Source organism: Diachasma alloeum, unplaced genomic scaffold (assembly GCF_001412515.2).
Source record: "Diachasma alloeum isolate Michigan unplaced genomic scaffold, Dall2.0 Dall_scaffold_00176, whole genome shotgun sequence".
Classification (NCBI taxonomy): Eukaryota; Metazoa; Arthropoda; class Insecta; order Hymenoptera; family Braconidae; genus Diachasma; species Diachasma alloeum.
The window spans coordinates 4,818,467-4,837,515 of NW_021680342.1; the positions used below are offsets into that span (position 1 = coordinate 4,818,467).

The 19,049-nt window shown below is 39.4% G+C and overlaps 1 protein-coding gene across 1 annotated transcript in view; it reads right to left on the reverse strand.

The window, feature by feature from the left end:
• Positions 1-19,049, reverse strand: part of LOC107048456 (neuronal acetylcholine receptor subunit alpha-7) — a 113,696-nt gene that overhangs the window by 52,029 nt on the left and 42,618 nt on the right. The window contains exons 6-8 of the mRNA XM_015271655.1: positions 15,363-15,438; positions 13,414-13,608; positions 5,084-5,170 (exon numbers count right to left, since the gene is read on the reverse strand). Of these exons, the coding sequence (XP_015127141.1) occupies positions 5,084-5,170; positions 13,414-13,608; positions 15,363-15,438 (358 nt within the window). The remainder of the gene's footprint in view (positions 1-5,083; positions 5,171-13,413; positions 13,609-15,362; positions 15,439-19,049) is intronic.

Genomic DNA, 19,049 nt, shown 5'->3' on the forward strand with positions numbered 1-19,049 from the left:
CGCGAGTCCTGGGTGTCTCTCGGTGATTTTTTTCCCTCCTACACTCGGGATGCTTTCCTTTTTTCCGACAAATCGCTTTCAACATGAATCCCTCGCCTCTCTTTTTTCGCTGCAGTGTACTAAGGTCCTTCATTCTTCCCATTTCTAATTCAATGGACTCGTCCCACACTTCCCTCCGAGCTTCAATTTTTAATGATTATTTCCCATTGTGGGAGATGGTTTCGATATTTCACGACTATCTCTGTCGTTGCGATCTGTTGACGCTGGTATAACTTACCTTTACCTTGAAAATTAAATAAATTTCGGTTTAAGTGTCTGTTAATTTCACCAGGAAAATTAGTGTCTGAAATTGAGACATTTCGTTCCCTTTTTTTGTGAGATTTGTGTCACCAAATTTGAGTCGTTTTTAGTGTTTCAAATTAAGACATTTAGAGATGCATTCTAGACATTCTAGATGTCTTACTCGAGGATTTTATCTTTCAAACTTCCAATGTCTCAATTGTCTTGAATTGAGACAGAAAAAATGTCTTAAATTTGATGATTTGTAATTCAAGACATTGTGAAAATGTCTTATCTATCAAACGTTTGGCTTTTAGCCCAAAAAACGTCTTTGTCTCAAAACACATTTTTGCCTGTAATGTCTTAAATTAAGAGACAAGTTTTTACAGTGATCTCATCTCTCACATCAGAGGAACGAATAGTTCCAGACATTCACTTGCGTAAAGTGAGTAAATTAGAACTAGCAGTACATCAAATAAATAAATAATTATGCACAGAGAGAAAAATATCGGAAAAATTGTGCATCACAGTAATTTTTCCGGCTTTTTTTCTCCGCGCGTTAAATTTGATATCATAACGTGGTCTCCAAGTTTACATTACTTTATCAGTATAAATTTCACGGTTCACCATCTTATTATACAACCCAAGAACCTAAACTCTCCTTGATTTAACGGTCGAGTGACTTTAGTACACGACATATACGTCTCAGCAAGCTCATCGTCAAGATTACCCGGGATTTCTTTGGTTACGTCACGTCTCCTTAAGCCGATGAATTTGTCGAACCAGACAGCGGGCAAACTGATAAATCGATCGGCCACCCTGTCCTCCTCGTGTCCCGCGTGAATCCTTCACGCACGTGTGCACAGTCCCTCGTATTTTAATTCCTTTATTTATTCCAACTATTCATATTTCTCACCATTCACTCATGCTGCGCGTGACAGATCGATGATGAAAATTCATTGAAATCGAATCAACAGCATTGAGAAAGCCCGAAGTCTATGGCTCAATCCCATTTGCCGTGTGTGGGTACAATTCACACACATTGTACACGTGTTTTTTCTATCTACAAATAAAAAAAATATCTCCATTCCTCGTCTATTCATCAATATTCCTCAATTTTTTCGCGCAAATTCCCCCCCCCCCCCCCGGGGAGTGCGGGATTTTCATTTTTTTAATGCCCCGAGAATTCTGAAAGCCTTCGAGAAAATAAAAACCATAAATCTTTTTTTCTCCTCTTCGATATGGAAAAGAATAAATGGAGATTCAGTTGAATCGATTGACAATTTTTTTTCCCCCGATTCAAATTCAATTACTCGCGTTTCGAAACTCAGCGACTGCAGTCACTTTCCTCAATTGCGATGAGGAAAAATGTGATAATAATTCAGGCTATTGAAAACGAATTTGGAGATCAATACAGTGCGGATGCTCCACGGAGGAGGCTTTTTAATTTCCAATTGGTAGAGGTGAGATCCGTCAGCTTTTACTTTCCATTACTTTTTTTCCTCATCTTCATTCACCGATATTAGACGACAAGATGAAAGGGGTGTTACCATCAATCGCGTATCCCAGACATTTCTCTCCCCTCGGCTGATCATACAATGAGCTGTCACGAGTATCACTTTTTGAATACGCAACAAAAAAGGACTGGGAATCGATCAGTGATGGATTAGTTATACATTCACACCCACATTTCCCTCAGTCCGATGACGCGCTCCTACTCCTGCTCATCCCATCACTCTTAACCCCTTCTCCCAGTCCCTCTTTCCCTCGTGTTGACCGAGCCCATTCCCTCACGATCGACGTTTTGTATCTTCTTCCCTTCGCTCTCGTCCACCCTCCCCTCTCCCCCCAGCCCTAGAATTCCAATCGTGCCTGTCACCGCACGATTCAGTCGCGTTCGTCCTCCTGTAAAGAGCTATACGACAGATTAATTCATCATCGATCAGATCGGACTCTCCTCTATTGCTTCACAATTTCCCATCTAGAGTTGACCGAAATAACGTTTGATTCCTTCATTTCGATGGTTATTGATTGAGAAGGGAAATTGACGGGGGAAAATGCTCCTGAATTGACAAGTTTTGACTGGAATTTTGAAAAGTGATTTGTTAACTGATATCGGTGATTCATTAGTTTTATTATTGCAAACAGTGAGCAATAATTAGGAGTATTCAGGTTCTTGAATTTTTGAGTGAACTTTTTTTGAAATTTTTATCACATTATAGTTACACTGAAATTTCAAGGAATTTCGTCACTAAAGATTGAAAATTCTATGAAAACATCAATGGAATCTGGAACTTTTAGCTCAATTATTCCACGACAATTGATGGAAATCGAGAAAGTTCAAGAAAATTGGGAAATCCTCGTCTTTCCGCTGATAAAGAATTTGACATTTTATTTAATTTGCGGTGAAATCGAAAATTTCTTATTTTTTAAAGTCACTCTCCTGAAAATTACTAGTCAACTGTCCATGAAATTTCAAGTTTCTTCGAACAATATTACTTGAATTTTCAATTCCTACTAAACTATCCAAAAAATATTGAAATCGTTTCGAAAATTTTTCTATTGAAACGAGAATTCTCATATCCTCAATTCAAGAACATTTTGCCTCCACAACCTTCCACATCATTTTTCCAAAATAAAGAAAGATAGATTAATTCTTAATCCATAAATATTACATTAAGTGAGATTCATGCAATAACATCATAAAAATTATTTCCCCTCCTGAATAAACGTTTCTGGTGCCTCCTCATCAAATCCCTGGATATAAAAGTTCATAAATACAGGGGAATGTGAATAAAATAACTGCAAATATAAGTACAAATCACCATGAAAAATATAACATACAGACATCCTGTTACAGTATGAAAATAATAAACAAAAACACCATACAAAAAATATAAACCATAAAATGTGTCCAACAAAATCGCTGAATTTATTACATATTTATACGAAAAACCTTTAACAGTTGTTTTATCATTTTTATTTTTAAAGGCTTGACGCCGTTATCGTTTGATTGGGCGTTCGTTTCCCCCCACGCTGCCCCACTACGCATGAAATCCCGAGTTTACGATCTCCTCGTACCACTCAAGTTCTTAAGCAGATTGTGGAGACATAATTGGAAGCCGTATCTTAATCGTAATACGATGAATCGATAATATCCGTAACCGAGTTTCCCCAGAGTATTACGATTTGTATTTAATGGTATCACAACGAACAAACCACAATTTCCTTAATTCCAATTTAAACGTTGACATTGATAATGCAAAACGGTACGGTATTATCTCTAAGACACTTGAAATTCCCCGCACACCGACAAAAAATTTCTCTCTTTCTCGTAAAACAAGCCATCACCAAAAAAAGGTAGGACTGATCCCTCATACTCACACACTTTTTACACAAGGAACATATATTGGAGGAGAATGTCACGTATAAGATGATACTTTGGGAAAAACGACCTCAGGAAACTACAATTGACACTGTCTACCAGCTGTTTCATTTGGACGAACAAGGAAGAGCATGATATATACATGAGTATGAATGTGAAATCATTTCCATTATTCTGGGAAGTATTTCGAGGAATATTAATTGACAAAAGTAGTTATCGGAGTTCATTGCAGCACATCTGAATGATGCAAGAGGATTAAGGATTGAGGTCGTTGGACGCTGAAGCTCGCTAAACCTTCATTACTCGGTGACAACTTGGTATTGTCAGTCTCTAGATTTCAGTCACTCAAAGAGCTCCAGTGATTTCGTACATTTTGGGATTGAATTGTTGTTTGGAACTTGATTCAGGATTTGCCTGAGTGGAAATTCAAGTCAGGGACTCATGCATAAGAAATGAAGTGTTTGTTCAGAACCAGGGCTGAGCTGCATTGGATCCAAACACTCTCTCCAGTACCCGACAGGAGCCCGATTCAAAGTGTCCAATCAGGAAATGCAACATCCCACAACTCCAAAAGGTGGAAATCCAAATCAGACTAGAGTTAGGAACGCTTCGTCAAGCCTGATATTGATCATTCTGAGATCAGAAATGAAGCGTCACATCTGTACTTGATCAAATACAATCACTGGACCTCTCCGTCATTCAACTAATCATCTAAAATCATGCAGTATCTCCTATCCATCTAAAATATCTACTTAAATCCTGCAATCCTAGCAAACTGCATCCACAAGATGATATTCCCGTCACACCTATTCGCCGCCGTAACTCTGATTCTTCAATCAGACTTGAGCAATAGCAAATCCAACGGGGATAACAGCCCACGAATGGAAACTTCTATTGATCCCCGAGGGCTTAACATACGGCTATCCTCAGAACCTCGTTTTCATCCTGCCTTCCCATTTCTCCCGAAATTGAGCAAACTTGTCCCCGTGGAAAATCACCCAGTAACTTTCCTTTTTCTTTACCTCCTTCGAGTAAACGATATCATCTCAGCAGCGTCCTCCGACCATGACATTAGGGGAATCGGGGCGGCGATGTTCAGGGTCGGGAGAATACTCTATATCTACCAACACGTGGTATTAAAGAGGCCGAGGGGGTGTGTGCTGGGTTGATGTCTAAGGGAGGATCTCTTCACTATTGCCGTCCGGCCCACACACACACACATACACACATACACACACATCTACTTCTCTCCCGGGTTGATTGTCCTTGTGTGCGATTATCCTCAGGGAGATTTTGCAAGGCGTACATTCATACCCACGCTCACACATATAGACATTAATATAAGTAATACACTATAAAAACCACTGTTGAGTTTATATCGGGCAAAAGTACTAGAGGGCAGAAGTGAAAATGCAATACCTATTAATGGGACAGCGTCCGACGTTGTCGGCATGCTCTCGGCAACGAGGTTCAGGAAGACTGTCAGCGACAGTAGAATGGTCACTCCTGCAGATAACCGAGAATAAACAGAGTCACTATCAAAATTGACTGCGGCCTTTGTTGGTTTTTTTCCCACTATTTTCGCTCTTTTGTGATAGACAAAGCGATTTCTAACTCCTCCATCACTTGACGCTTCTCTCTTTCGCCTTCACGCTCACCATCTGGAATTTGTTCTTTCCTTTTTTTTCTCTTCTTCCACTTTACTACTAGGGATGTCGGAAAACTCCGTAAACTGAGCGATTTGAAAGTCTGGACACTCCATATGGAGGGGTGGCGGGTTGAAACTTCTGAAAGTGACGGTGCAAGGCTTGGGCTAAAGCGTTTGATGGCATACCGTTGAGGATCGGAAGAAGAGGCGAAAAGAGTCTGCACAGGGTATTCAGAATATATATTCAGTTTATGTAGCACTCGGGAAAATGTTTCACGACACAATGCTGGTACATAGCCACTGCATATTGCCTGCATACTGACGAGAACTGTCGACGACATACAACGACCCATTGTCACTCTTGTCAGCGGAAATCCAACCTCGACAGTTTACGACAAGTTTATTTTGTGAGAAGGTTTACACTGCATTCGATAACGCGAATTGGATAAAGAGAATACTGGTGCATGAGAATGATCCTGTCGTAACTTCTGGTGATGAACGATGCGTTTATGATACGATAAATCATCGGTACCTTTGCAATTGTCATTGGGGGGGAAATTGAAGAAAGTGGATGATTAATTGATTTGGGAACGGGGATTTCGGCAATTGGAACTGGATGACAGGATTATTCAATCTGGAGTTTGGACTAATGTGTTCGACTCCAAGTTTTGGAGTCAGAGGCGAATGGGAGAATTATTGATTCGGCCAGTTGGGAGCGTGTAAACCCTTGATGAATATGGTTGGAGGGGTCATGAAGACGTTGAGGTCGTCTCTGAGGAATCGGACGAGATTAACGACTGCATCAACTCTGCGATTGTTGGTCAGAGGGCAAAAGTGCAGACAGAGCTGCGGGATAGACTGTCGTGGAATTAGGAGATGCGAAGTGACCAGTGGTGGCTAACCAGCCTGATAATTCAAGTACAGTTCTTCCGCTGGGACTGCACCCACGGGGTATCCAATTAGTTTCCTTACAATTGGTTTCCCGTTTCCTCTTTGCAGGTGTATAAACACAAATGTTAGTGGTCGCTGGCTTCCTTGCCCTTAGTCGTTACTCATTCACCCTCCGCAGAGTTAATTAGCATTCTAATAGTCAGGATGATTCGACAAAAGTTACTACCCTTGAATCAACTTTCATCAATGCTCTCAGTCCGAGTGGCGGGAAATTTTCCAAGTGGATGTAAATTTTCGCGACAACTCGACGAACGTTAAATGTAATTTTCACGAGAGGCAAAATTGGGAGAGATCGTGCGCTGGCGCAATTTCGAGGGTTGATGGGGGTTGAGAGATGAAGCGTGAGGAAAATAGTGGGGGAGGAGGGAGGGAATACTGGAATGAGGAGCGTCGCCAGGGGTTAATGGGAATTGCTTTGCCTTTGGAGTAACGGTTACTGGTCACATATTCTGTCGGCGGAATTTCGAAGGCAGTACTGCTCCAATTTTATTGAAATTCTCATATCGATGTGTTTATGGGGCTCATCACATTCTATTCGCAATGTGGAAGAGCATTTCATTTTGCGGTGGAGATGTCGTGAAAGTTTTATCTCTGAGTATGTGGCATGGAGGAGACAACTCGAGGTGAAGAATTTTCCATTTATGCTCTCCCGACGATGAAAACTGGTTCAAAAATTGGAGATGGATATGCACTAGAAATACTAGTATTTGAAATTAAGAAGACTTTGGTTCCTTCCCCAGATGTTTCTATCTCTTTTGTCTCATTTTTTTTCCAAATGTTTCATTCATCTTTTCTCAATAGTCTACCATGTTGCATGAGAAGAGCCAGTCATTTTGAAGGAAGTTAGGAAAATAATGGTGAAAGAACTTTTGAGATTTAAAATTCGACATTTCAGCCGTCACCAAGTTAGGCGATAATGCACGTCTTGTGTTTTATGACTTCAATGAAGACATTTTGAAGACACTGGCTTTTACAATGTGTTTAGCCTTCGCGCATCAATCAGCAGTACAAACACTCAAATTGACAGAAACAATTTGCCCTGGAACTTGGAGATGTTGGCATGGAGTTTTTGGCCGCAGAACGCTCGGAATGTTGGACTACCTCGAACGTCAAATATGCTCTCGCCACAGTTTGGATCACAGACTTGCCAATAAATGTAATTCAATTCCTGAAATTCTGTGATACACCGGAGTTGACTCTACGGAGCTAATGAACCACCATGAATTCAGCATCCCTTTGGCATAACCTTCCAAGGAGATGCGGTGAGTCATGTGACCGAGTGTGAGCTGATTTAATTTGCAATTCTACATTTTGATCGAAGGAATCATTCACGCAAAAGACGCATAGCTGACGTCTCGAGATCGGGTGAGCCGCATTGATCGATAAAATTATGCATCTCGAGTCTCCCATTTCCGATGCATATATCAGCCGACTAATTACTGAGTCGAGGAATAGATCTGGAGATATAACGAATAGCCGGGTATAACGGATGATGTTATTCTGTATCGATCCTCACTGATGTTCTGGAATTCCATAATTGTTTGAAATTTATTGAATATTCAGCGATGTAGACAATCTCATGGTGAGGAACAACTGGAGTCACTCGCTTCTTCGGACATTTCCGATTTCGAATGAAGAAGAATTTGCATTCAAAAATTCACCAGAAAGTCCAATATAAGTATTATCGGAATTTCAGTGAAAAATGCAACAGGTCTAATTTTAATCTAAAACCTAGCAATTTTTTGCTCGATGTTACTGGCCACATTGCATATTTTACGGAAATTTTGGTTCTTGAATTCAGATCACTTTATAAATTAAAAATGATTGTTCTCGTTGTAAAATTAATCTTCTGATGTTTCAAGTGGCTTTGAAAATATTTCTGACATTTGTCATTCTATCTGACACCAAGAATGCTCAATGAAAATTTCGACAGAATTTTTTACTGGAATTAATTTTTGGCACTAAGTTCTCAATTTCAAAACTTTCTCTTTTCAAATTAAGTATAAAGTTTCGTATTCGATTGGCATTGCACACTAGAACCATAAGTTTCTTAAAATCAGTCATTCAATTCCGAACACCAAAAACTTTCTCTGTTATTAGACTGCATTGCATTCTTTACGAGACTTTCGATAAAATTTCCTGCAAAACCAGTGCACTCCACGATTACAAGACCTCACGGATAAATTACAAAAGAGACCTTTCCCCGCGAAGACCCGCCATCTCGATAAAAAATGAAGGCTATCCCCATCTTCTCATCGCAATTGTCAAAGTTAGAATTTAACAGAGTATAACTCGACCATCAAAAAGTTATAAACGCATTGCCCCAGAATTTTCGAGAGAAACCTTCCAACAATGCAGCCATGATCTTCCCAGGATAATTTCGCAAAGGTGAGCATAATGCAATATCCCCTCGACGTACACATTCGAGAGCCATGGTAATATGGAAATGACATTCATAGAGAAGAATGAAGCAGTACGTTAGAAAAAAACCTGATCTCTCAGACATAATTAAGTTCTCCTCGGGTTTCCCCGCAGACGACCAGCGGGAAACACTAGAGCAGAGGGAGAGAGTACACCCAAAAACTAAGGGAGCGAAGTGGGTTGAAGGGAAGACAAGTGCATGCAGAAACACGGCAATGCTGAGGTAGAATATTGTTGTTTACCTCAAACAAGATATAACGGCTAACTCGGTATGGAGTTTAACCTACCCTTGTCAAGATGAAAGAGAGGCGAGGGTAGAGGGGAAGGGAAAATAAGTTCACGTAGTTTCAAATGAAAAGCTGCTCCATCTCCATTTATTAAATCCCTGAGAGAAGGAAAATTAAAACCTCTGGAGCGTCGATTCATTAGACATCGGTTAACCGCTGTAGTTATCAACACTCCGAACTCGGCAAATGCTGTTAAGTAAATGTTGAAATACTGTTTTGCGGCTATGGTTTTAAGGTTGTATATGCATGTAGAAAGGGTGGAGAAATGGAAGGTAAGCTCATTCAGACTGTTGCAATCTAATTGGCTCCGTACCCAATTACGAAACACGGGGGAGCTACAGTAACTTGCCAACATATCGAATTTATGCTTGAATTAGTTCTGGGCGAAGACGTAAGACTTTCGGGTATTTGAGTCTCGTTTTCCTTCGTGTGGTTAATGAAGGGTGCGAGGATTGATGTAAATTTCATTCTCGTGGGTGCAGTTCATGTTAACGTTTGGCATCAGATTTCTGAATCCCATTTGTGGAAATTGTGTCAAAGACAAGTATTTCGATTCGATGGTGAGCATCGTGTGTCTACATTGAGCGTGTGAATATAATTATTCAAAGGGATGAGCACCAAATGCACATTGACGATAAATAATTATTGTACAATTCAATGGCATTCGATCTCTTCTGTGAATTGATGAATTTGGACGGCTCGCCGGTTTTTCATGTACTATTCCGTTCCTTACGCTTGAATTAGTTCTTTGCGAAGATTGGAGTAAGAATTTCGGGTATTTAACTCTCGTTTACCCTCGTCTAGTTAACGAAGAGTGTGGGGATTGATGTAAATTTCATTCTCGTGGGTCCAGTTCACGTTAATGTTTGGCATTAAATTTCTGATTCACATTTGCGAAAATTGTGTCAAAGAGACGAATTACGATGCGATGATGAGCATCATGTGCACCACATTGACCGTGTGAATATAATCATCCAAAGGGGTTAAAATCAAATGAACATTGGGAATTAATAACTATCCCACAATTCAATGGCATTCGATCTCTTCTGTGAATCGATGAATTTTTGATGGCTCGACTGTATTTTATGTACCACTTTTGACGCTAATACCACTGTTGATAGGTCGAAACTCAAAAATTCATGATGATCCGGCTAATCGATGAGGCTCAGGAGGTACGCCCAGTTGTTTCAAGAGAATGAGAATCGATCTGCCGACCATTTCCACTCTTTACAGCCCGCCATCTGGCACCATCGCATTTGTGGCTAAACCGATTCACCACAGCACTACAGCGTTAATAAATCACCCGGCCACAGTATCTTATTACCGAAAATGTTTGCTGTATTTCGGCTTGTTCCGGCAAATTGGTCGTGTTGCAGGCCGTCCTAATCTTTATTCCTCTCGGTCTGAACTTCGTTTACAACCGCAAAAATGCTTCTCATTAAACCAGAATCAGGGGGGGAGATAAATTATTCACGGATGAGCGCCAAATTGTTGGCAAGTGTCAACAAATCTCACCCTTTGAGTTTCTTTCCCTAATGAGTTGAGACTGAATGAAGACTTTTCTCAACTCGCGAGTGCTAAAACACGTAACCCTCAATGACATCAACTAAAACGTGAGGTTCCACTTCTCACAGATGTTGAAGTACTGTCGAGGATGTTTGCAATAAACGATGCAAGGATTGGATCGTAAAACGTGTGAGTCGTGGAGATGTACACTGGTACTTGAGAATCCGAAAGAAGGTGAGAAAGTACTGTCGGTGGAAATGTAAGGAAGCTGTGAGAGTTGTCACTGGAAATGAAAAGAAGAAGGGGTTTTCGGGATGTAAGAACCTTTCTCAGGTGGTTCTTTTCAACGTGTTGAGGAAAATTGTGACGAGAAGTAGCGCTGAATATTCCCGGGAAACTCGTTACGGGAGAGAAAAAAAGCCGTCTCGACAGTTTCTCCTGCGAATTTCCTGGTGTACAGAAGACTGATGGAAATACTATTGTCTAATATGAATCATAACTCATGCACCATTATTCAAAGAGTCCACTGCCTGTTGACCTGACCCAGTCTCTGCCCTCGTGATTCACATCTTCCTTCCCGTTTTCTGTTATCTCGAAAAATTTAATCAAACTAATAGAGAGCATTCCGTCCACGGAGGCAATACGTCAGGATCGCTTTGTGGTTTGCCAACGTCCTTCAAAGCTCTAACGATCATCAGAGAGAAAACAATGGGGATGAAGGAGAATAGCATTTCTATCCCCTTTTCAACGAATAAATTTCTAGCCCCTCGGTAGCCCGAAAACTCGCTGAGGCGGCGCCTTTCTATCTCTGTCCGAGGCAATTCTCCCTGTCCAATCATCCCTGACCGCTCGTTTTCACCAGGAAAATACGCATGGAAAAATTCAGTCTTTTCATGCTTCCAGTAAGGGTCTCGGCAGTCATACCACGCCAACTAGGACCTCTGAAAACTCCTCTGGGATACATATTGCCAACTACGAATACATACTGAGAGGAAAAAAACTTCTCAAACAAGTCTTGTTTGAACCAAAAAATCGCAAGTTAAAAATTACTAAAAAAGTAAAATTCAATGTACACTATTCGAAGACTGTCCTGAGGTGAATAATTTTTGTCACAAAAAATGTTCGTTTTATACGAAACAAGGAACAGTAATTTTTCTTTTTGGCTAGTGAATAATCACATGAGGAGTGAATTGTGAAATAACATAATAATGATGATATGATAGCAGTTTTGTAACTAGGGGACTGTAAGAAATACACTGTTAGAAATTTTTCGAATTTTCATGGAAAATCTGATAATAATTCTCATCAGAGTGACACTGAATCCGATTTAAGGAAAAAATATTTATGAAATTTCAAGTTCTAGGTAGAGTTCAATTAAATTCATGAGCTTGCAGTGGAGGTGAGAGGAAAATTTTACAACTTGATTGAATTTTCAATGGAAAATGAATATTCCAAAACAAAATGACATGCATTTTCCAGATTTTTCGGAATTTTCACTAAATAATTGAACTGAAAAATACAGTATTTTATTGATTTTCAAATTCAAAAGTCAGGCAAAAATTTTTAACAGTGATTTCATCTTGAAAAGTCACCGGACTTTAAAATTCCACTCAACCAATTTCTTTTTCTGTAATTTTTTTCTTGCCATTTTTTTAGTCCAAACAAGACTAGTTCGAGAACTTGTTCATTTCTCTCTCAGTGCACGAGATATCTAGATGGTAAAAAAATGATATTTCGAACGGAAATTCAAATCACGTAATCCCCAGCAGTGTATTCGCCTACCATGCTCGGATGTATTCGCAAACACAACCGTGAATATGCGGGTTTGAGATTTCAAGTTCTACTGTATCTAGCGTAACCATCACCCCAGTCTGCAGATTACCTTTCAGAACAAACTCGGTGGTGCACGAACATTTCGGGGGGGAAAAGTAGAGCACAGCTCACAGTGAAAATCAGAAATCCATCATATCTGTTTATGTACTTGACGATCATAAATATATAACTGCTGTGCATGAACGACGCAGTTCAAGTGATATAAAAAAACCTGACCCTATGTGGTTTAGGGTGATTACGCCTCAACAAATTGGACCATTCGTTTCACGTCATTTCCCAGCCCCACGTGTTTTTTTTTCAGTCACGATAACAACAGAAAGGTGCAGCACTGGGAGATATCCATCCCATTAATTTTTGAAATATTCTACCTCCCTTTTTCCATTATTTTTTTCTTTCCCAACGATACGGAAAATTTGCTTCACAAATTTCTTCCGTTTGCGGATCATCCGAGCGAGCGCCCTCTCGAACGACCTAACCACTATTTATCATAAGTGATTTATACAGCTTGATTAGTTTCCCTCGTTTATTTGGTCATTTATTATCACATATTAACGGAAAAAACTTAACTAACAGAGAAAAATAGTGCCTGAGGAGAAATGTGTAGACATAAGGTTTAAGAATTAGGGGGTTGTTTGGCTGAGTTGGTCATTTTGATGATAAATTTTCACGTTTGAAATTAGTTAACTACATTTGAGTTGTAATGCAATTTAAACTCAACGAAATTTATTATTTGAATAAAATAAATCGGTTTATCCATCTGAATTCTAATGAATCTTGAACTTGATTTTAAGTATTGTTTTCATTTTTATACATATCAAATAAATAGTCTTTTAACTCTAAACATGACCATTTAATAATTCTTTATTTGCATAAGAAAATAGTTTATTTGACATTAATAGAGGATTTATTTGGAATGAATGCGAATTCATCTCGTATTTTTTTAAGCTCTCAAATTCTTCTTTACAACCCAAAAACCCTCAAAATAACCAACTCTAGGAGGTACAATGTCTTCATACAAAAAAGCTCACATTACCCACAGTTGGGTATTAAAAAAAAATACACAGCAAGCATTTTGGCGTGCGTAACAGCATGAATATCATTACCTAGGGTGAGCTTCTCCCCGGAGTCTGGTGGCAGCGTAAAACCGAGCAGTGCCATACTCGATATAAGTACACATGGCACAATGAGATTGAAGAAATAATACAACGTTCTCCTGCGAATGTGTATCGTGAATGTAACGTCGACGTATGGCTCTGGACAGCACTGATAAATTATCGTATTCTTCTTGCCAGGCATTCCTGCAAATCAAATAACGTTATGCTCTGGAGCATTTATTCAACATAATTTCTCACTGTCGCATCTATCGTATTATCAAATTATTCATTCAATATTTTGAACGAGACCCTCATCGATAACAAGATGAAACTTTCTTCTTGTGAGGATATTTTCCGAGCTTTAATGGAACGAATATATGAAGTATATTTCTTACTTTTGAGAAAATATACAGGGGAGGCAAAAAAAGTTTTCACGACTAAAGCGGATAAGGAGATTCCACTTCAAGGGGATGAAGAGGACGCGATATAGAAAGTTTTATCCCTTATCACGAATTACCCGGCTACGAGGGAAAGCGCGGAGACGGGTTTTCAGCGCATCCCTCTGGAAAATCTCGGAGTCGACGATGGGGTCTCGTGTTCCATGGGGGCTATTGTTCAAATAACATTTATAGTTCCATTCTATCTTTTGTTGTGTCTTATTGTCTATTGTTGGCGGACATGTCCGGCGAATTTCCTCGCTGATGAAGGGTCGTACTTGAACTATGGAAGTTGTGAAAACCTTTCCCGTGAATCGGTAGGTTCATAAGGGGACGAGTATTATATTAAAAAGGGTAAGCCCGTTTTGAAACGATCGCAGTCGTAAAGAACATTGACAAGAGGCTGTCATAGGAGAGACTTTTTACGACTCAATGATTCTAATCTCTCGTCGGATAACATGAAATTTGCTCAAAGTTCATGGGTATCCAGAGAGCAAGTAGATTTTAGCTGAGGAGAGAATTAGTACGCCACGTGAGCGCGTCATGCATTATTTCCCTCAGTCGTTACTTTTTACGGGTTTTGAATTTTCCGGCATGTGCAATAAAATTATACTTTTCAAAATTCGCTCAATGGTTGCACTGGATTTTTTTACCGGAGGACATCGAATCCATCATGAAACGAGAATAAAAACATTGATATTTTTGGTAATCATGAGTTCACGGAATCGCAACCAGACTCACCGATGAGGTTCCGGTATTATACCAAAAAGCTGAGCCACACTGTCTTTACTTTTTCAAGAAACTCGTGGCTTGAAAATATTGAAGAGCAAAATATCTTGCACTAAAGAAAAAAAAAACTTTCGTCAAGAAATTTTGCACTTGACGTAAAGACAGGAACAATTTTCTAAAGACAAGCAAGAGATTTTTCAAACTTTTTTTTAGTCTGAATTCTAAAATATTCTAGTGCAAAACCACATGAGTTGCTTTGGGAACTCGTTCTCTTGATGTGAATCAATTATCCTCATCTTTCGGACAAGTATACAATTTCTTGACGTAAGATTTTTTTTCTTAGTGTGAGATATTGTGCAGTTTGTAAAGACCTACTTCTCACAAAACTCTTGTCTTCTCAGTGCAAATTTGCAATAAATGCAGTCGCTTAACATATGAAATTTCTCAAAGTTCATGAGTATTGAGAGAGTACTCAGCATTTAGCTGTGTGAACAGAAATACAACGTCCACGTGAGCACATCGTGCCTGATTTTTCTCAGTCGTTATTTTGAACTGGTTTTAAAATTGCGATCACTATCTGGATTTTCCTGCATGTGCAATGAACCAAAACATTCAAAAAGTCTTTCATTGCTTGCACTCGAATTTAATTCACTCGAGGAAAATAAAATTCATCATGAAAATAGAATTCGAGGACAATAAAATTCACGGTATACTGCACGTGCGCACAATTACGCACCTGACGAGTGCGTGGCTCGTCGTAAAAGCCGCGAACTCGGGTGCAATCAGACTCACCGATGAGGTCCCACTCCCCGTTCGTGATGAAATCGGACAAGTCACCTCCCTCCTCCGAGTTGAGTATGAGATCGAGCTACCAATTTCAAAGTTCGATTAAAAGAAAAAGAACATTACTCTACTTCGTGCAACGTACACAAATAAAACATTGGCATACATCATACCATGCATATGAACGTGCTATTTTATATTTCAGAATAATATATTCACAACTTTCAGTATCTTTTTTACTCGCATCGTGTCTGTAATCCTTGGAGACAGCACGAGAGAGTATAAACAAGAATATTCCCGGGGAAAATTGCCTCTCCTCTCCCTTTATAACTCGATATTTCCGTGAAACGAATACACAACAATTTCATCATATCCCTAACATATTACAATTTTTCCTCGAGGTAAAATCATAAAACCTTTTATAAAGCTTTTATCACTGAATTGAGGCGCGTTAATATCAATTTCAACGTTTAAACCCCATTGTTCACATGTTAAATAACAGAAGTTGCAATTTCATCGTGAAGGAAAACTTCTGTACGAATAATTATGGCTGGAAAAAATTGCTGGTCTTCCGGTTCGTTAAATCGCTCAGCACTCGAGTGAAAAATGTGAAATGTTGCGCTGCCATTAGCGATAGCTTTTAATGATATTCAGATTTCGGGCACACCACCAGTCACTGAGAATCCAAAGGGCGTGTGATTAAAATTATCGGGTATTAAGCCGGTAAATACATTTCCAAATAGCGAGCCCCAATCACTCTCTGCTGTCATCCAAGATATCAACAGAATAATCATTTTGTAAACATTTAATTAATAAAATCAACAATTTAGTAGCGGAGCGGTAAAACAATTCAAATCGACTTAGTTCTCAGCTGAGTTTTTAATGGATATTTCCAAATCTAAGGGAGATAGCGAAATTTTTGTTTCAATCTTTTTTATAGATCTCAATTCGCTCTATAAAAAAGGTTATAACAAAAATTTTGCTATCTACCACAGATTTCGAGGTATTCATTGAAAACTGACCACCAGTGAAAATCGATTTGAACCGTTTTACCGCTTCGCTGCCGAATTTATTTCAACCAGTGAAAGCAGTGAATGGAAGGTGGTAAGCGCACGTATATCAGCAGCTTGTGCTAATTAAAAATAATTAATGCATGTGATCGTACGGACGGCCAAGAGCATTTGAAATTCAGGGGGCATCGACACTTTGACCGCGGATGAGGCGTGCAGGTGTCTCTAATGACGCGTGTCAGGTGCATTAATCGTTACCAGCAGGCATTGTCAGGTAAATTTAGATATTGAACGACAAGGAAATGTACCGGTGAGCACAATCCCTCCATTCACTGAATAACTGTTAAGTCATGTTGTTTGAATAATCACGACTCTTTCAATATAATCGGAAATTCACGGGGATTATTCATAAATCATGCACTTAAGGACTAGAAATACTCGTGCAATTGACTCATTTATCTTCACTCATGAATTTTTAAATCTTTTTTTTTTCGGTTGAGGATTGTTGGGGCTTTGAGAAGGAGCCACAGGGTTATGTTTAATGTGATACATTCAGTGAGAGTCAATCGATGCGTCATTGTGATTCCCGATGAACCCCACTGAATTTATATTGTCGTCGTGGGGGGGAGCAGTGAAAAACATACAAATGCGAAAGAGTTTGGCAGTGAATGCCAGTGGAAAACGTAGCGATGGAGAATGAATGGATACGCGGGGGTGCTTGATCGCGCCGGAGAGAGCGTTGGGGATGGGCACAGAGGCCTCGATTTTGTCAGAGTCACAGTTGTGTGTTCAGATCGTAAATTCCAGGTCATGAAATGAAAGTGGGCAATGGAAAGTCCACTCCCCCTCCCCCGCCTCTGTCGCCAAACTGAATCCGTGCTCGCAACGTCTATCGGGGGATTCAATGGTGAAATCCATCTGCAGTAAATCTCGGCATGACCTTTAATGCTCGGAGATTCATCTCACGGTGTTTTCTAACGTGTCTGTGGACTTCCTTCGGGGAGAATTGATTCAATCTGGACGGGGGACAATACATGATTCAGTCTCGTTATTTTGAGATTGATGGGGATGTGGTGATTATTCCGTCGTTCACGAGGTGCTGGAGATTAGTCGGTCGTTCATTAGGGGATTGTCTGACTAATTCTCGGACAATTCACTTAATCGGACGGATTATGGCGCGCATGGGGTGGCATGCTAGGGTAGTCGTGGGAGTTGTCGTTAAATGGATCTTTTGATCGGGTTTTCAGGGGTACCCAGAGAAATCAGGCATTTGATTGACGATTTTTGGTGGAGATTGAAGTTTTGAGGGATTTTGTCATTGAAAATTGACAATTTGATGAAAAAAAAAACAATGGGAACGGTGAATTTCAATTGACTTGTCTCATGAAAGTTGATAAAAATTAGGAAAATTTGATGAATTGAAAATGCACTGGAATTTGGTCCTGAAAGATAATTTTTTTATTGAAAATTCACACGAGTTTGGGAAATTTCGTTAAATTTACCGTCAAATCTGAAATGATAATTTTTGAATGTCTCTTTCGTCGAAATTAATTGTCAACAATCTATTAATTCCGTCTGACAATATTTTTGTTGGAAATAAATGCATTCCCATATTTATATGAAGGAAAAAGCTTTCGTTATGTGAAATAAATAATATATTAATTTCAAGTAAATCCTTCGTTACAATTAAACAAACATCGACTCGTATAAAAAAGACTATCTATGTAATATGAATGAAAACGCAATTGAAAATGAAATTTAAATTTTCATAACAGTTTTAGTACAAATTATTTACGTAAATACACGATCATTGGAATAAACTTCATTTAATTGAAATACACCATTTCTCTGGGTGCGATGTACCGGAAAATCATGATTTTATCACATTTCATCCTTTCGTTTTTGCTCTCTCCGGGCTTTTAGTTTTCGTAAAATTTCGAATTTTCCACTGTCACCCATGGCTACCAATTCGCATTCATCGAGCATCAAAAAAATGTCACATCATATTGATGGATATTGTCCGATAGTCAAATGGAATAAACGCACGACTTCGTGTTAATGTACTCTGTGTGTGCCTTCCATTCGGTAATATTTGAAATTTGGCCGACACTCGTGTTATGCGCAAGCGCCCAGAGAATAAGCACGAAGCACGCCCGCTCAGTCCTTCAGTCCAACGCGTTCATTTGCAAATTAAATGAACACTTAGGGTAAGTAAAATCAAAGTCATTTTAAAATATAACACGCACACATAGACACTGTGAAAACACTTGATAAGCTTCAAGCTTGAATGTTAAAACATCGTTAACAACGAGTGGGGTTGCAGTAGTTGGGTTAAGTAAGGGTGTTATGTCCGGTATGTGGTCTTACATGGGTGCCCAGGCTCACTCGCACTGCGCTGTACCTATTTCTCACTTTTTTCATCTATTCTCTGCATCGGTGCGTTGAGGGGCACGCAAGTAAGAGCGCATCCGAATGCATCTGCCTCGCACACACTCGATGGATTGTTGAGATATATTTATTTATTAAGATTTATCAAATCGATCTTACCTTACTCAAGGCACAAAAATTGAAAAAATATAATCCTTCATTAGGGAAATTTAGTGAGGTGTGCACGGGGAAAAATTTTCGGGGTAAATTACGGAATAAATCAAGTAATTGTGGAGCAATATTCAGTTCTACATCTTTT